Here is a 14,151-nt window from a genome sequence, read left to right as displayed (position 1 = left end):
GCTGATTTTCGACAAAATGCGCTTTACCCGGTGTTATAGCGCTTTCCCTAGAAGCCCCGTGAACGGTGAAACATTTTATCTTTGACCCGACCTGTGACGTCATCGGTGATCCCGAGGTCAATGAAATTTGTTTTTCTGGACAAATTTGACATAGCTATCAAACGCCGTTTGATTTTTCCGGATCCGTCCAGTAGTTTCGGAGAAACGGGGGGGGGGCAAAAAAATGCCCCTCCCCCCCCCCACCGCGCGGAAGGTGGCCGGGAGGCCCACCGCCTGCCGAGTTAATTATTCACATTTGGAATGCAATTCAAAAGACTGTTGAATGCCTCACGTTACGACCATAAACACTGCCGAAACTGAGCTTGCTGAGGATGTTCTTTGTCACGTATTCTGACCCTTTGGGAGTTCCGGGCGTTTTAACTAGCATTATTTATGGGATTTACAACATGATATTCAATCACTCATGTTTGCTCCGATGTTCAATGTTTATCGCTTTATTTACGGGTTTGCTGTAAATAGTATCAGTTCCTGAGTGGATAAGTATTTCGTAAAGATCGTGTAGGTATGTGGTGCTACTCGATCGTGTAGCTGAACTTAAATTTATATTGTTTGGATGCGCTACGTATAAGGCACCCCACATTAGGACTGAACTATACCTAAAGAGTAAAGGCAATGTGCATCATATCGCGCACCATTTCTGGCTCTTGACTTATTGAAAGCATACTCCTAACAGCCACCGACTTCCTTAGGTACCTATCTATACCTTCGAGTGTAGCATCTTTCTCTTTCATTCCTATTTAACTAGAGACTCTTATTCAGTTGACTTTCCAGAGAAAGAATAGGTACCATCTGCCCCGTGAGATTATGTACCTCATATTTATGTTCACGTCTCACGGAGACGACGCAGCCTTCTCTCTCTGCCTGCCACGGCAAAGTGAAAGAAGGAGGGGGAAGCAGGCATTTCTGTACGATCAATAGACGACGGCAAAGCAAAGTGTCGAATGCAAGATACAGATGCAGACCGCGAAAGTTGGTTAAGAGGACCACCGGAAGAACGCTATCTGCTTTGCATACCACCACACCATCCCTAAATCTTGACCGGGGTAGAATCCCTCTAACCCAGTCACAGTCCTGCCACCAAATCTACCAAACCACATTCAGCAAGTCGCCAACTCGCTACAGCGCAATAAACAGAAGCTTCTTCAAGACAGCCCCTCTCAGAAGTACAATGAGGTTAGCGTGAAATGGACGCTGTGGAGTCTTGGTGTCCAGCGATCTTGCACGACGCCCTTTCTGTCCTCAGCTAGCACTGCCTTGCCCCCCCCCCCCCCCAAAAGCCAGCTCCTTCTTCAGCCAGCTGTTCCCTTAGCTAGCCTCTTCTTCTTTCCCCGCAGCTAGCTCTACTTCTCCTTCAGCCTTTTCTTCTCCTCCTTCGGTCGACACAGCCCGGCGTTGGAGCGCCCTACAGCAGCGGGGGCCGCTGCGAGAGCATTTGGTCGTACTTGGAAAACGCCTCGTCAATGTCCACGTAGCAGCCGCGCAGGTGTCTGTCGAACGAGCCGGCGGTGTCAGAGACGAGTGAACAGGGGCCAACACAGTGCGAGCAATGACACATGTTAACTGCTACCCTTGGGACAGTAGAATCGATTGTTATCAGCCCATGATATCGACGGCATGCGACTTAGCAAATCATATAAATCAATCAATACAGCGAACAATTAATCTTACCTCAGCACAGCGGCTGCTTCTGATCCCGCAAAAAAAGAAATTCATTTGCAAAATTGCATGCAACAACACGAATGAGCAAGAGCATGACATTAAAATCCCTGTTCTTTCCAGCATCATGCAACAGCATCATCCTCCCCATCCCTCCCTCGCTGCCAGCCGCCGTTTCCTCCAATTCCCTCTCTGAGCCCGATGGCGGCGACATTCCCAGACCCCAGTGCTCCCTCGCTGCCATCCCGCCCTACCGGTACCGACCTCTCCACCTTGTTGGGATCGTAGCTGCCCCGGCCGTGCATCACGCGCCGGTTGTTGAAGGCCACCACGTCTCCCGGCTGGAGATGGAACGTCAGCTGCTGAGACTCCTGGCGCATCCGCTCCGAAAACAGCTTGTAGGCGTGGTAGAACGGCACCACGACGTGGTCAGGAGCCTGCAACATCGCCACAAACTCGCTACAATCTCAGGGAGACTGGCTAACATGGCAAGGTGACCGGAAGCTGCGACACGGCAGTTGAACTTGCCACGTTTGGAGTGTTGAGCACGGAGATAGTTTAAAGTTGATGCTCCGGTCATCTTAAAAAAAACATACATGGCCGATAAACAAGCAACTTTTTGAAGTTATATCCCTGCCCTGGCGTTTACAGATGAGGAATTGATAAACGTACAACTTTTTCTATTCACATCCTCGCTCCAAATATTTCTAGATGAGTCCAAAGTACAAAGGGCGCGACACCTCGGTCGCAGTCGTCTGAAGGTGAAACCGGGGGCACTGCGATGGGGTAGTTTTCCGCTGGCCTCCTCCAGGCGGCTCGCTATATGGGTCACGTGTGTCCAGCTGACAAATGCCAGCTCGGCCAATTGTGGGCGGTCGTATACCGCTATCGCCGGCTTTTCCAGTGCCAGCAGGCGCCCAGTGCACCACAGGCGTGTTTACTGGTATCTAAACACCGCACGGCTGTCTCGGCCAGGCGCACGGTGACAAAAACAAACAGGGGCCACCAGCTGCGAGACAAGGGTACTGCGACGCTCAACTATCAAACTGATAAATCTGTGTTTGTATTCCAAGTAGTTAGTTCTGCGCTTATCTCATACTGAAGGATGATTTGGCAGAAAAATCATCTGGGAAGTTTAGGTATACGAGGGGGTATCGAAAAGTTCTGATCATCACCAGGAATTAGATGTGATAGAAATCTGATTTTTTTACATGATGTTCATTACTCCTTTACAAGTCACCACACACGACCGCAAACTTATTGCATCGTTTTTTTCAGCTGCCTCAGGCGGTCATTGTAGGACCTTCGCATTGTCCCGTAAATCACTGCTCCACCTCATCAATGACGTCATTTCTGTCCATAAAACACCGGCCATAGTGTGGATTCTTCATCTCCCGTAACAATCAAGAGTCAGTTAATACCTGTGCATTTGTGCATTTGTTATTTGTTATTTGTCATTTGTTATTTGTTATTTGTTGTTTGTCATTTGCATTTGTTAGATGCGGTAGAATTTAATGTCCACATCATGTTGTTTCTTCAATCGCAGCTCAGGACGAATGGGCGGGGGCGCTGTCGGTGCGGATAAAACATCTTTCTTGGGCTTTTTTGCGGCGATTTTGCTTGAGGCCATCTCGCAACTTCTTAAAAAGTGTGCAGTAGTGCTTGCTTATCATTATCTGACCATCATCAAGGCAGTCGGTAATGACTATGCTACGCCAGATCCAGAACACTGATAGCATTGACCTTCCATATCGGCTTCTGCATCTTCGCCTTTTAAGAAGGACAGATGTGCCGTGCTTTAACTTCTTGATCATCTTTTTGTCTCTGGATCATACACATAGACCCAGCATTCGTCACAACTCATCAAATGATCGAAGATGTCTTCAATTTCCTAAAAAAGGCCTAGTTTTCATTTTGAAAGGCCAAGACGCATTTTTCTCTTGAACAAAGTAGACACACGAACTTCTAAGCGGGCTGACTCCTTTATCGTCTGTAGTTCTTCGCTGATAATATTTTCAGGCACTGCCAGCATTGAAACCTTTCTGTTGCACAATCATCTGAAAGGTCACACGACGATCTGTAAGGATGAGGTCCTCCACTTCCTTCACAGTCATCACCTTGTCAGTCACTGGTAGTCACTCACCTCTTGACTTCCCTGCAAGGGCCATGCAACCAAGTTGAAAATGATTTCTTCATTTTAGGTAAGTGCATGAGATGGGCTTTCCTCGCCATAAACTTATTTCACGTTCTTGATGCATTTTCTCAGTGTGATACCGTTTCAAATGCATTAGTTGGATGACGGTTCGGTCCTCAATGGGCCCAACACTAATCTTTTTTACTTCTAAGTCTCTCCTACATAAGATAAAACCACTTCTCATGATTCTCTTTGCGGGAACATTGTTCTTAAGAACCAAATATCACACCAACCAAAAATCATCAAAATCGGTCTATATCTTCTATGTGACGATCAGAACTTTTCGATACCCCCTCGTACCTAGATGAATGAAACAACTGCAAGCTGCTCCAATTATTTAGGAGCTTGTGTGCGGCGCAAGCTGATCTGTACTCCCTCAAATACAGGTGATCATCATCGGTCGTTACCTGGAGCGGTCCCATGGTGCGGTTGTTGTAGTGAATCTCTGTGACGTCTCCCTCGGAGTCGGTGACGATAATGGGCACCATGTTGCCGTACCGCTGGCCCTTGTTCTTGATGCTGAAGAGTATCGGCGTCGAGGTGAGGATGTGGTAGGCCGACGGCTCGTTGTCCTCCATCCACTTGGCCACCCGGAAGCCGTCGACAAAGAACGACTGGCCGCCCGGGTCACGTCCCAACTTGTCCGGGTGCTCCGCCTGGTGATGGGTGGCTGGGGTTAATTAGACGGCGACCTAATACGGATGTGACCTAATCAATTGTTGGCTGCGTCGATATTAGATGAAGCAGTGTTCCTGATCACCGGAATATTACATTTATCGACTCATGGCTTGCTTTTGGCCTCTACCTGGTCTGGGCCCTAAAATGATGGTACAGCTCTGAGCAAGAGGTTCAGATGTTCAGCTTCAGAGGCTCAGCTTTAGAGGTTCAAGCGTCGGGGAGATTGAAAAGGCATGATAGCCATGAACGTTAACAAACCGAACATGACAAAGCCATGGTAAGAACATGCAATGCGTGCATCAACTCTTGTCTCCATCATCGTAGTCTCCAGTCTCCACCATGTTTTCGGCGCTTCTGACCCACCACTGCTGACCTTGAGGCAGTGCAGCAGCTGCATGCCAGGCGAGTTCTCTCGGTAGTTCATGTCTGTGTGCAGCTGCAGTCCCAGTCCCGTCTGGAACAGGTGCACCCCGGGGGTCGGGTTGATCCGCACGCTCCAGGTCACGCCGTACTGCGTCTCCTTGATGTAGGCAAAGCGTCCGACCACCTCCTTCAGTTGATCCTGCCGAATAGAGCGAGGAGTGTCACTGTACGAAACGACAAGGATGGCTGTCCTGAAACTCCTCACGTCTTCGGTCCCAACGTCAACGGTCCCTTACGGAGAACATACTAGCCGAACCATATGCAGTCGTTTGGCATAGGTCAACGTGGGGTTTCCCGACGCCACGAATTGCACCACCTGAGCGGAGCGCGCCGCGGCCTCGCTCCTGCAGGTGGCGTCGTCACTCACCGGGTCTGTCGGCACATTCCTCAGCATGGCGAAGCCGAACTTATAGAACATGTCGAGCCACTCGAACAGCGCGTCGTCCGACTCGATGAACTCCTGATATTCGACCTCTGGCAGCCGCTTCTGGATGATGTAGCGGTTCCAGAGGGTGAGCGGCGGCCGCGGCCAGGCACCATCCTCCTCCAGGGTAGCGGGAGCCGTGAACGTGTCGTGCATGAAGCACTGGCCGTACCGGTACAGCCTGAAGGCGGGTTGCAGTCATTGAGTGCTAAGGGAACTGGTACGGGGGGGGGGGGCGTTGTATTGTCGCTGCCGTGGGCACCGGTACAGCCTGGGCCGGGAAGCGATATTGAACAACGCCGGTAAATGCATGTGCGAAATACTGTCTCAAGGGTAAGACTAATACTTGAAGCATATATGCTTTTACTTAATCGTGGCGTTTCAAGACTTGCAGTGTGGTAGATGGACAAAATGGCCACTCTCATGCTGGACTCCAGCCGACTATACATATAATAATAAGAGCAATTCGTTGAGGACCGCAGGAGTAATTTTTGCAGGACATCATACGCCCAAAGGAACCGGTCACTTCACCGCACGTGCCACCCATAGCGACTCACCAGTCGTTGGTGAATGTGGACACGTGCTCCTCGCCACCGTGGGACTGCCATGTGATGACCAGATCGCCACGATCGTTGATCTGCAGAGCCTTCGGTTTGATCTTTGGGTCGAGTGCAGGCGTGTCGAGCAGCTTCTGACGCGTGTCGACGTCCACACACAACGGACACTTGCAGTTGTCCCGCAGCTGGAGCGGAAACACAGAGACAGCTGCGGTCAGACTTCGGCAAATTCTCGAACATCAAGTACTATATGCCTAGTCTAGTAACTTCGAACAAAGTACAGTACTGAGCTGACAAATAAGTCTTAGCGGCGCCAAAGTGTGCTTGCTTATCGACGACAGGCTCGTCATGGACTTCATCCTCAATAGTCTCATAATATCATATGGATGAAGAAGAGCGTCTAATTTTTGTCAGATTACACTCGTAAAATCAAAAATGGTTGTCCGGTGATGGTTGAATGGCTTCAAGGGGTATTAGGGGCTCCGCTCCAGTGCTCTGCTCTGGACTCTGACAGCCAGTGCTCAGGCTCCACCCTACTGAGTCCACCTCCGGGTTTGAATCGCTCCGTCGTTCGATACATGAAGATAGCTACTTTCAAGATAGTCTGTGGTTGGCGAAGGCATCCCCGCTAGCTGAAGCCATTGAGTGAGCCGCGCAACACGATAGGCTTCTAAAGCCCCTAACTCCTGGGATTTTCCCAACCAGCGGCAAAGGTCGGAGCCGGGCAGCGAGATCCGCTTAGTTTGGTTGCTGGGCGCGCTAGTCCGTCAATTCAAAACACTCGAACTTCGCTTGTAAAAATGTCAAAAACACATACATAATAGAAAAAGCTGGAACAACCATGAAAGGAAGGTATATGTAGAATTATTTCGACCATTCAGTGGGCATACTAATGACCAGATATTTAACACGTGAATGATCATTGATCACTAACACGTGTATGGTGAAACACGTGGGGGGACCTAGCCAAAAGTTAAACGCTTGAGCCCTGAAGATGATCACTGGTCAGACAAACTGTTTGTAGATTCTTCAATGCCAGAAGAAATGTCCTACATCCAGGTCCAGGGTCACCAATGAAAACTGGGTATTCCGGGCATCCGATGACGACAAAACAAATAAACCCATCTAAAATATGTGGCTACCCTGTTCCTAAGATATATGTACTACTTCGTCATCATAGGTACTTCGTCATTGGGACAAAGGTATTGGAACCGAAGCTTGATAGATGGTTTCTCTGCTACTATATATTTGCATGCTGGGTGCGAAGATTTTGGCTGATGTCAATTAAACGTTTTTGAAGATAAACGCCAGGATATCGTAGGCATCCACGCAAACACTTAAAACAACGTCATGCTTTTATCGTAGCAACATTGTTCCGATGCGCAGCCCGGGGAGTTTGTTGAACCCGCGATCGTTGACAGTCTCCGGGTGGCTGGCCCGCCCAGGAAGCAGTGACTTCAACTGACCACTCGCCGTTAATTCACTCCGCTTATTTGTGTTGTAAGACTAGCGCAAAGCCCTACCACTCGCTTCCAGAGTAGTTATGAGTCAGCACTTTGCGCGCGCGGCTCTCTCTCTCTCTCTCTCTCTCTCTCTCTCTCTCTCTCTCTCTCTCTCTCTCTCTCTCCCCTCTTTCTTTCTTTTCCCTCTTTATAATCCAACATGCAGCAGTCTAGTTAGCCCTAGGTAATAATGAGATTATTGAGGTAAGATCTTTGTGAGGTGTTTATTTTTCATGTCTAGTTAGAAGCCATTTCCAGGACAGCTTTATCGTTTGTACAGAAGGTGAATATCCCATGTTGCGACTCACCCAGATGTATTTGAACTCTGCGGTCTTGTTGTCGTCGAATATGACTTTCGCGGTCTGATGGCAGGCAGGGACGGCAGATACTATCCGGGGTATCTGCTGCAGATACTCTCTCCCGGCCAGCGAACTCTTGGCTGAAACCAACAGCACATAGTACACTGTTAATCATTTTCTTATACATGAATGATAAATGGTTATTTAGCTGCTTATATATCACTGAGCAAACGGTTCACTTGGAAAAGAAAACATATAAATATAATTGAGTTATTATTCAGCATCTTATGCATATCACCACCGATCCAAGAAGTGTTATGATTAAAGCCAATACGGGAAGCACGATTAATTTACCTTTAACACGGAAAACATTCATTTACTGTTTTTATTTTTTATTTTATTTGGTCTCGTATAAAAAGCAACGTCGAATGTGAACTAGTGACCTTAACCCGCGAGTTGCTGGGGGGGGGGCGTTAAACGCCCCCACTTTTTTCGCCGGGCCATAGCATAAAAACGGCGCGCCGCAGGCGCGCCAAATTTTGGGTACCTGTAGGGAATCGATTGAAGTTTATTGTGACAAAGTTTCAAAAAAATCGGTCGGAAAATTTTTGAGATATCGAGGTTTTAGTGACGTCATAATTTCTGAGTTTTCGACCAAAAACGGCATATGTTCAAAAAATCATATAAAATCACAGAATAGACATATAGACATGCCGTAAACGCCATTAGACTGCCAATACCATGGAGAATCAAATGGCTATCTTCGATTATTGATTATCGTTCCGCATTTTCCAAAATCTTGAACTGAATCTTGGCAATTTCTCGTGACTACTTCACGACCATGATACATGAATTTCTTAAATTGAACTTTTTTAGCCAAACACGTACACATATGATAAAATGAATGTCACCATCGTGTTCTACGCCCCAAATTACCCATAAAACATGTGTCACAGGCTGCGAATATCAGTTTTTATTTTCGGGGATATGTGCCTGCCCGGTTGACCTGACCTTGACCCTGACCTATGCTTGACTGACCCCTGCATGGAGCTGATACTCTTGTAGGCCTTATATGATGGATTGTGCACCGTTTTGACAGAGTTTATGACGAGAGGCGCCCATTGCGAAGACCTTAAGTCCATGCTACTGAAAACCCGATTTCAGGTGTTTGACCTGACCTTGACCTGACCTGTGACCTCAAAATTCAACTTTAAAGTACTCATCTGAAGCGTCTCGTCGCGTTCTTTCGTTTGCCGCCTCGTGCGTTTCGCTGCGCCTATTGGTTCTCGAGTTATCGGCTGGGGGCGTTTAACGCCCCCCCCCCCCCAGCAAACGGTGGGTGGCGAAATACCCCAGCAACTGCCGGGTTAAGCTTTCGGAAAGATGCCTAATGAAACGACACTTACGTCTGACTTGCTGGACTAGTAGAGATTTAGAGCTGTTGCTTAGCGACCCGCTCTGGGTCGTAACCGCGAGACGACAACCACGAGATATGGCCGCCGCCAGTACTGATCTGAGTGACGCCATCTTGGCTCTGAGAACAGACGACAGAGGTTTTATGAAGAGCACAGTAAAATTGGAGTCTGGTTACGGGGAGCGGGTGGTGACAGGGGAAGCGTGAGATATCAGTGACTCAGTCATAAAGTTGTCTCCCTATTGGTTCGATTGGACGATGGTCATCTGCAGTCATACCAGTTTGTCTATCAGTCATCCGTGTTGACTGAGCGTTCAGCTGTGCTATTCAGTCAATCATTGCTAACTGAGCGGTCATTGGTGTGCCTCCGTTCGGTTCATCCGTGCTGACAGAAGTGTGCCCACTGCCCACTGCCCACTGCCTAGGCTACTCAGATGACAGCCTGCGCAGCTGAGCTGTCTTTCTGCCGTCTCTGTATCGGTCGCTGACCCAGCACCCACCGCGTCAAAGGTCGCTCGTTGAGAGGGCGCAGACGTGGTGCAAGGCCCTATGATGTAAACTATGAGCCTGCTGACGCTCCATGACAGTGACACACCCAGTCAGCTGAGCACAAAACTAGCCAGCTGGCGGACATACCTGGTTTTTGTCACCGGCACAATGACTTCGAGGAAAGTGGCGGAGAAATTAAAATGCTAGCAAGAAACGCAGTGAAACTGACACCTTCTAGTGCATGGTTCCCGATCATTTTTTCCCGATCGATGCATATTTGTTTCGATATTTGTGTAAGATGCGTACCAGATCAACGCAGAGGCATTGGTTGCGTTACGACTGACACATCGGAGTAAATACGGACATTTCTGGTAGTTCTAGCTGCGTAGAAAAGTGCGCATTTGCTCGCCCGTGTACCGGTTACTCATCCGGGGGCCCGACCCGACCCAATCAAGGCGCAAATGTGTGAATAACACTCCACCATAGTGCCACGCCAAGGGAACGGTTTGGAGCTGAGGAAGCAAAGTGTACGGTCATAAGTGAACGTTAAATTCAACCTAATGGGATGGAATGGTTATTGGAACGTCATTGCATCGGTAGCGCAGAAAAGAAAAACGTTTATGCAAACAAAACATGTGCGTTAGGGAATGGATCAAAATACAATCGAACATAGGGCAGCAGCCTATTTTTCATCAGTCCTCGACTTCTCACAGTAAGAACTGGAATGCTCCAGTCACTCCCGAACACCGACGACCAGCGTCGTATTTCTGGACGGTGCAGAAGATGTCCAAAGATCGATAGGACTAGCGACCGATCCGCTCAGGATGACGAGGGACATCTGGTCAATACCACATCACGTGACTTTGGAACATCTGGTCAATATAGGTCACGTGACTGGTCACGTGAACGCTCAGCTGGCGCCGCAATGATCCGGTATATTTCCACGGGCATCTCGAAAGCACTCATGAGGCAAAATGGAGCCGGGAGGTGGATCCGTTTACTGCTGAGCTTGCGAGGCTGCTTTGCAAAAAGATCGCTTAGTGATAAACACCAAGAAGAGAGTGTGTTATATAGCCGACCGGTGACCAGCGCTGGTCTGTTGCATTATTCCGACACGACAATGTCATATCCAAAAGCTAAATATTAAATAGGTAAGATAACGCATTAATTGTAATGCAATGATGTTAGACAAAATATGTCTGACCGGCAATTAGTTTTCAAAGAACTAATTGCCGGTTGACATTAGTTCTTACTAATGAAGTAACACTGAAGTAACAGTTAACACCAATTTCATAGTTATTTGGTGATCGGTAGGTATTCACATTTTGGTAGGTAGGTTCCCTCGTGCATCTACATAGCGTCCCTCGCCGCTCCTTACGGCTCCAGCCGGGTAAGGAGCTCCACCTCCAGACGGTTACGGAGCTCCAGCCTGTTACGGAGCTCCAGCCTGTTACGGAGCTCCAGCCTGTTACGGAGCTCCAGCCTGTTACGGAGCTCCAGCCTGTTACGGAGCTCCAGACGGTTACGAAGCTCCAGCCTGTTACGAACTTCCAGTCGGTTACAGAGGTCCAGCCGGTTGGGTAGCTCCAGTCGGTTACGTAGCTCCAGCCGGTTACAGCGGTTACAGAGGTCCAGCCGGTTACAGAGGTCCAGTGGGGTACGCATCTCCACTCCAGAAGCCGCGGCGTCCGGATGGGTACCATATTCGCCATCAGTGCCCAATGCCTTTTATCCAGCGACGGGCCAGAGCACAGCAGCATAACAAGTACAACGGGATCGCAAGCTGCGCTATCGTGCACAGGTCCACTGCATCCTTCGATGGGTAAATACCCAAGTTATAAGCCACATGGTTCGTATAGTGGATTACCGAGCACGTGTTTTACCGAATACCTACCCAGTTACACATTTTGTGTTGCGGGGTACATGTATGCCCATATGTTTATATTGTAGGTGGGAAAGCATTCCGTCTATGCTGCGGGTTACGTTTATTACGCCGATAATGTATTTGCTGCATGTTGCCGTTGGATACGTATTCTGTACCTCAATCGGTTCGTATTAGGTGCCGCCGGGTGGTAACTATGGTCGGCTGTCTGGTGTGTAATGCACAATACTGCGCCGCCGCCGGCTGGGTAGCTATGGTCGGCTGTCTGGTGTGTAATGCACAATACTGCGCCACCGCCGGGCCCGTGAGTTTAACCCGCGCCGGGCCGGAAGGTTTTTTTTGGCACACCTGTTCGGGCATCTTTTCCGCACATGTTGTGCAAATTTCAGACCCAGGTCACCTTAGGTCAGGTCACCAGGTCACGCCAAGTGACCTCACCTCAGAAAAAAATAAGAATGCTCGTCATAGCTACAACGATTGATCGATTGCCTTGAAACTTTCAGCGATTGATTAGAACAGCAATATCTATAAAATGTATATCTCGGAATTTCGATATCGGTGACCTAAGTCAATGGGAGAAAATTGAAAAGCGTCTGTTTTGCACGAATGCTATTCAAGACACTCAAACATCGAGATGTATTGACACACTGAACGGGAAAATGGTAACTGTGACCCCTGGCTATGTCCCCGAGGTCACCTCACGTCACGAACAGAATCTAACAGTTTTTCGCTAATAACTTCTGAAAGAGGCGTGCTAGAGCGCTGAAAACGCCTTATATATGTTGAGCTCGACGTGGCGGATCGACTGATATGCAACATGACCTTTTCCGGTCAGGTCATGACCTTGACCTGAGGTCAAATTTTCAAGTTGACCTTTCAAGGTCAAATTATAGTTCATTCGACGCGTCTCGACGAGAGGTACACGATGCTGGCAAAAGTATTGTCATGGCTCTTTTGAGTCAAAAGTTATTGCCGAAAAAACGCTTTTCGTAAAAATGGCTATTTTTGGAGTTTTTGCCCTCTGGAGGCTAAACCGTTGACCTGAGGTCAAATCTGAGAACATTACTCAGAAAGGTATGTAAAAGGGCTATCGAATGCGCTTTTCCGCGGCGCTGTAGCTCTATCGGTTTTCGAGATAGCCGTTGGCAGTTTCCAAAATGTTGAAATAGTCAACATTTTACCTTTGGTGACCTCTGGTGACCTGACCTTTGACCTGACCCAAAAAATGACCAAATTGTTTTGGTCCTTATTTTGGACGTTCTTTCGATTGCTGCTTACCGCGTGTCGCTACGTGGCCCAGGAGCCGAGTTAGAAGGGGGGTGTTCGAGGAAAGAGCACCGGCCCGGCGCGGGTTAAGCAGAAACAGACAGATATAAGAAAAAAACAGCGGTGTCCGTCAAGAAGTAAGACGTTAGACGACTACATAGAAACAGGGCTAACATTCCAGAATGGTTGAAATAAAACGGTAGTCTTATGGCGAGCATCGCCAATCCTACACTTGGAAAGACCTCGTTTCAAGAAACATGAGAGGTCTGGGTTTTGATTTTGGTCATTAAATTGAATTGGGAGGTCTACTAGTGTGTCAGCTAATGACAAGATGACTTCAAATGGGACTGATTGGCTTTGACCCTTCCCAAGCAGGACTCCGTTTTTTCGTAAGGCTCTAGCTCAATCAGGGTTCAAATGGCTCGTGCGCAGGGCCGGGACGAAGCCGGGGTGCCGAAGCTCTAATTGAGCCTTTATACAAGCTTCGGTGCCCCGAACTCGGTCATGGAAGCCTTTCACTTTATGATAAAGGCTTTCACAACGCTGTAGCACAGGATCTGAACCACGAGTGAAGAGATAGATGTAGCAATCGGGCGCTGCCTTCGGACACTTTTCTCCAGATATTGAATTAAATAAATGGCGGAATTAAATAAAAACCTGTTACGCTTTTCTTTTCTCAGTGCACCTGGAAAGTTCACTGAACCGTTGTCTGGCAGTCTCGATTGAAGCGTCACAAATCGATAACAAAGGTGACCCGGTGGGCAAAATCGATAGCACACATGCAAGGTGTTTATAAACGACGCCTCGCTACAGCTACAGAGGGTGATACACGTGCCAAATAAGCCGGCTAATAAGCCCGCTGACCACTGATTTGTCGGGTACTCACTATGGGTACAGCAGCCGGCCTTGCACACGGTCGGGAGCGTCCTCCACGTATACCCTCCGGCGCCTCGCCCCGACGACGACTGCGCGAGCCCGGAGTACGCGCCCCCTCCACCCGGCCGCCAACCGCGCCTCTGACGTCTCACAGCGCCGGCTGACCTGACGGTGACGTCACACAGCGTGGGCTGACCTGACGGTGACGTCACACAGCGCCGGCTGACCTGACGGGGACGTCATACAGCGCTGGCTGACCTGACGGTGACGTCATACAATGTCGGCTAACCTGGCGGTGACATATGTACAGCGCCGGCTGATCGGCCGGTGACGTCATACAGCGCTGGTTGACCTGACGGTGACGTCACAGGACACTGTCTGATCGGCCCTATGGCCGGACCGGACGATTACACTGATCCGGTGGCGTCCCA

General features: G+C 48.9%; 1 protein-coding gene across 1 annotated transcript; it reads right to left on the bottom strand.

Moving 5' to 3' along the window:
- Nucleotides 1-843: 843 nt before the first annotated feature.
- LOC122392893 (gamma-butyrobetaine dioxygenase-like) lies at nucleotides 844-13,876 on the bottom strand. Its single transcript, XM_043388247.1, has 9 exons — nucleotides 13,731-13,876; nucleotides 9,200-9,327; nucleotides 7,803-7,933; nucleotides 5,993-6,177; nucleotides 5,379-5,616; nucleotides 4,962-5,150; nucleotides 4,318-4,566; nucleotides 1,981-2,153; nucleotides 844-1,547 (listed from the first exon to the last, which is right to left on the bottom strand). The coding sequence occupies exons 2-9, from the start codon at nucleotides 9,318-9,320 to the stop codon at nucleotides 1,463-1,465; spliced, it is 1,371 nt and encodes a 456-aa protein (XP_043244182.1). The 5' UTR covers nucleotides 9,321-9,327; nucleotides 13,731-13,876; the 3' UTR covers nucleotides 844-1,462.
- Nucleotides 13,877-14,151: the final 275 nt, after the last annotated feature.

Source organism: Amphibalanus amphitrite, unplaced genomic scaffold, assembly GCF_019059575.1.
Source record: "Amphibalanus amphitrite isolate SeventyFive unplaced genomic scaffold, NRLGWU_Aamphi_draft 000505F_arrow, whole genome shotgun sequence".
NCBI lineage: Eukaryota > Metazoa > Arthropoda > Thecostraca > Balanomorpha > Balanidae > Amphibalanus > Amphibalanus amphitrite.
Note: the sequence above shows the minus strand (reverse complement) of the source record. Positions and strands in the feature narration are given on the sequence as shown.

What these genes read in the sequence shown, in the direction of transcription:
- LOC122392893 (XM_043388247.1), bottom strand. Translation starts at nt 9,320, where the DNA reads ATGGCGTCACTCAGATCAGTACTGGCGGCGGCCATATCTCGTGGTTGT. An exon ending in TCCACATTCACCAACGACTG is followed by an intron (nt 5,617 to 5,992) that starts GTGAGTCGCTAT and finishes ACCCGCCTTCAG; the next exon opens with GCTGTACCGGTACGGCCAGT. An exon ending in GATCCCAACAAGGTGGAGAG is followed by an intron (nt 1,548 to 1,980) that starts GTCGGTACCGGT and finishes CTCGTTCGACAG; the next exon opens with ACACCTGCGCGGCTGCTACG.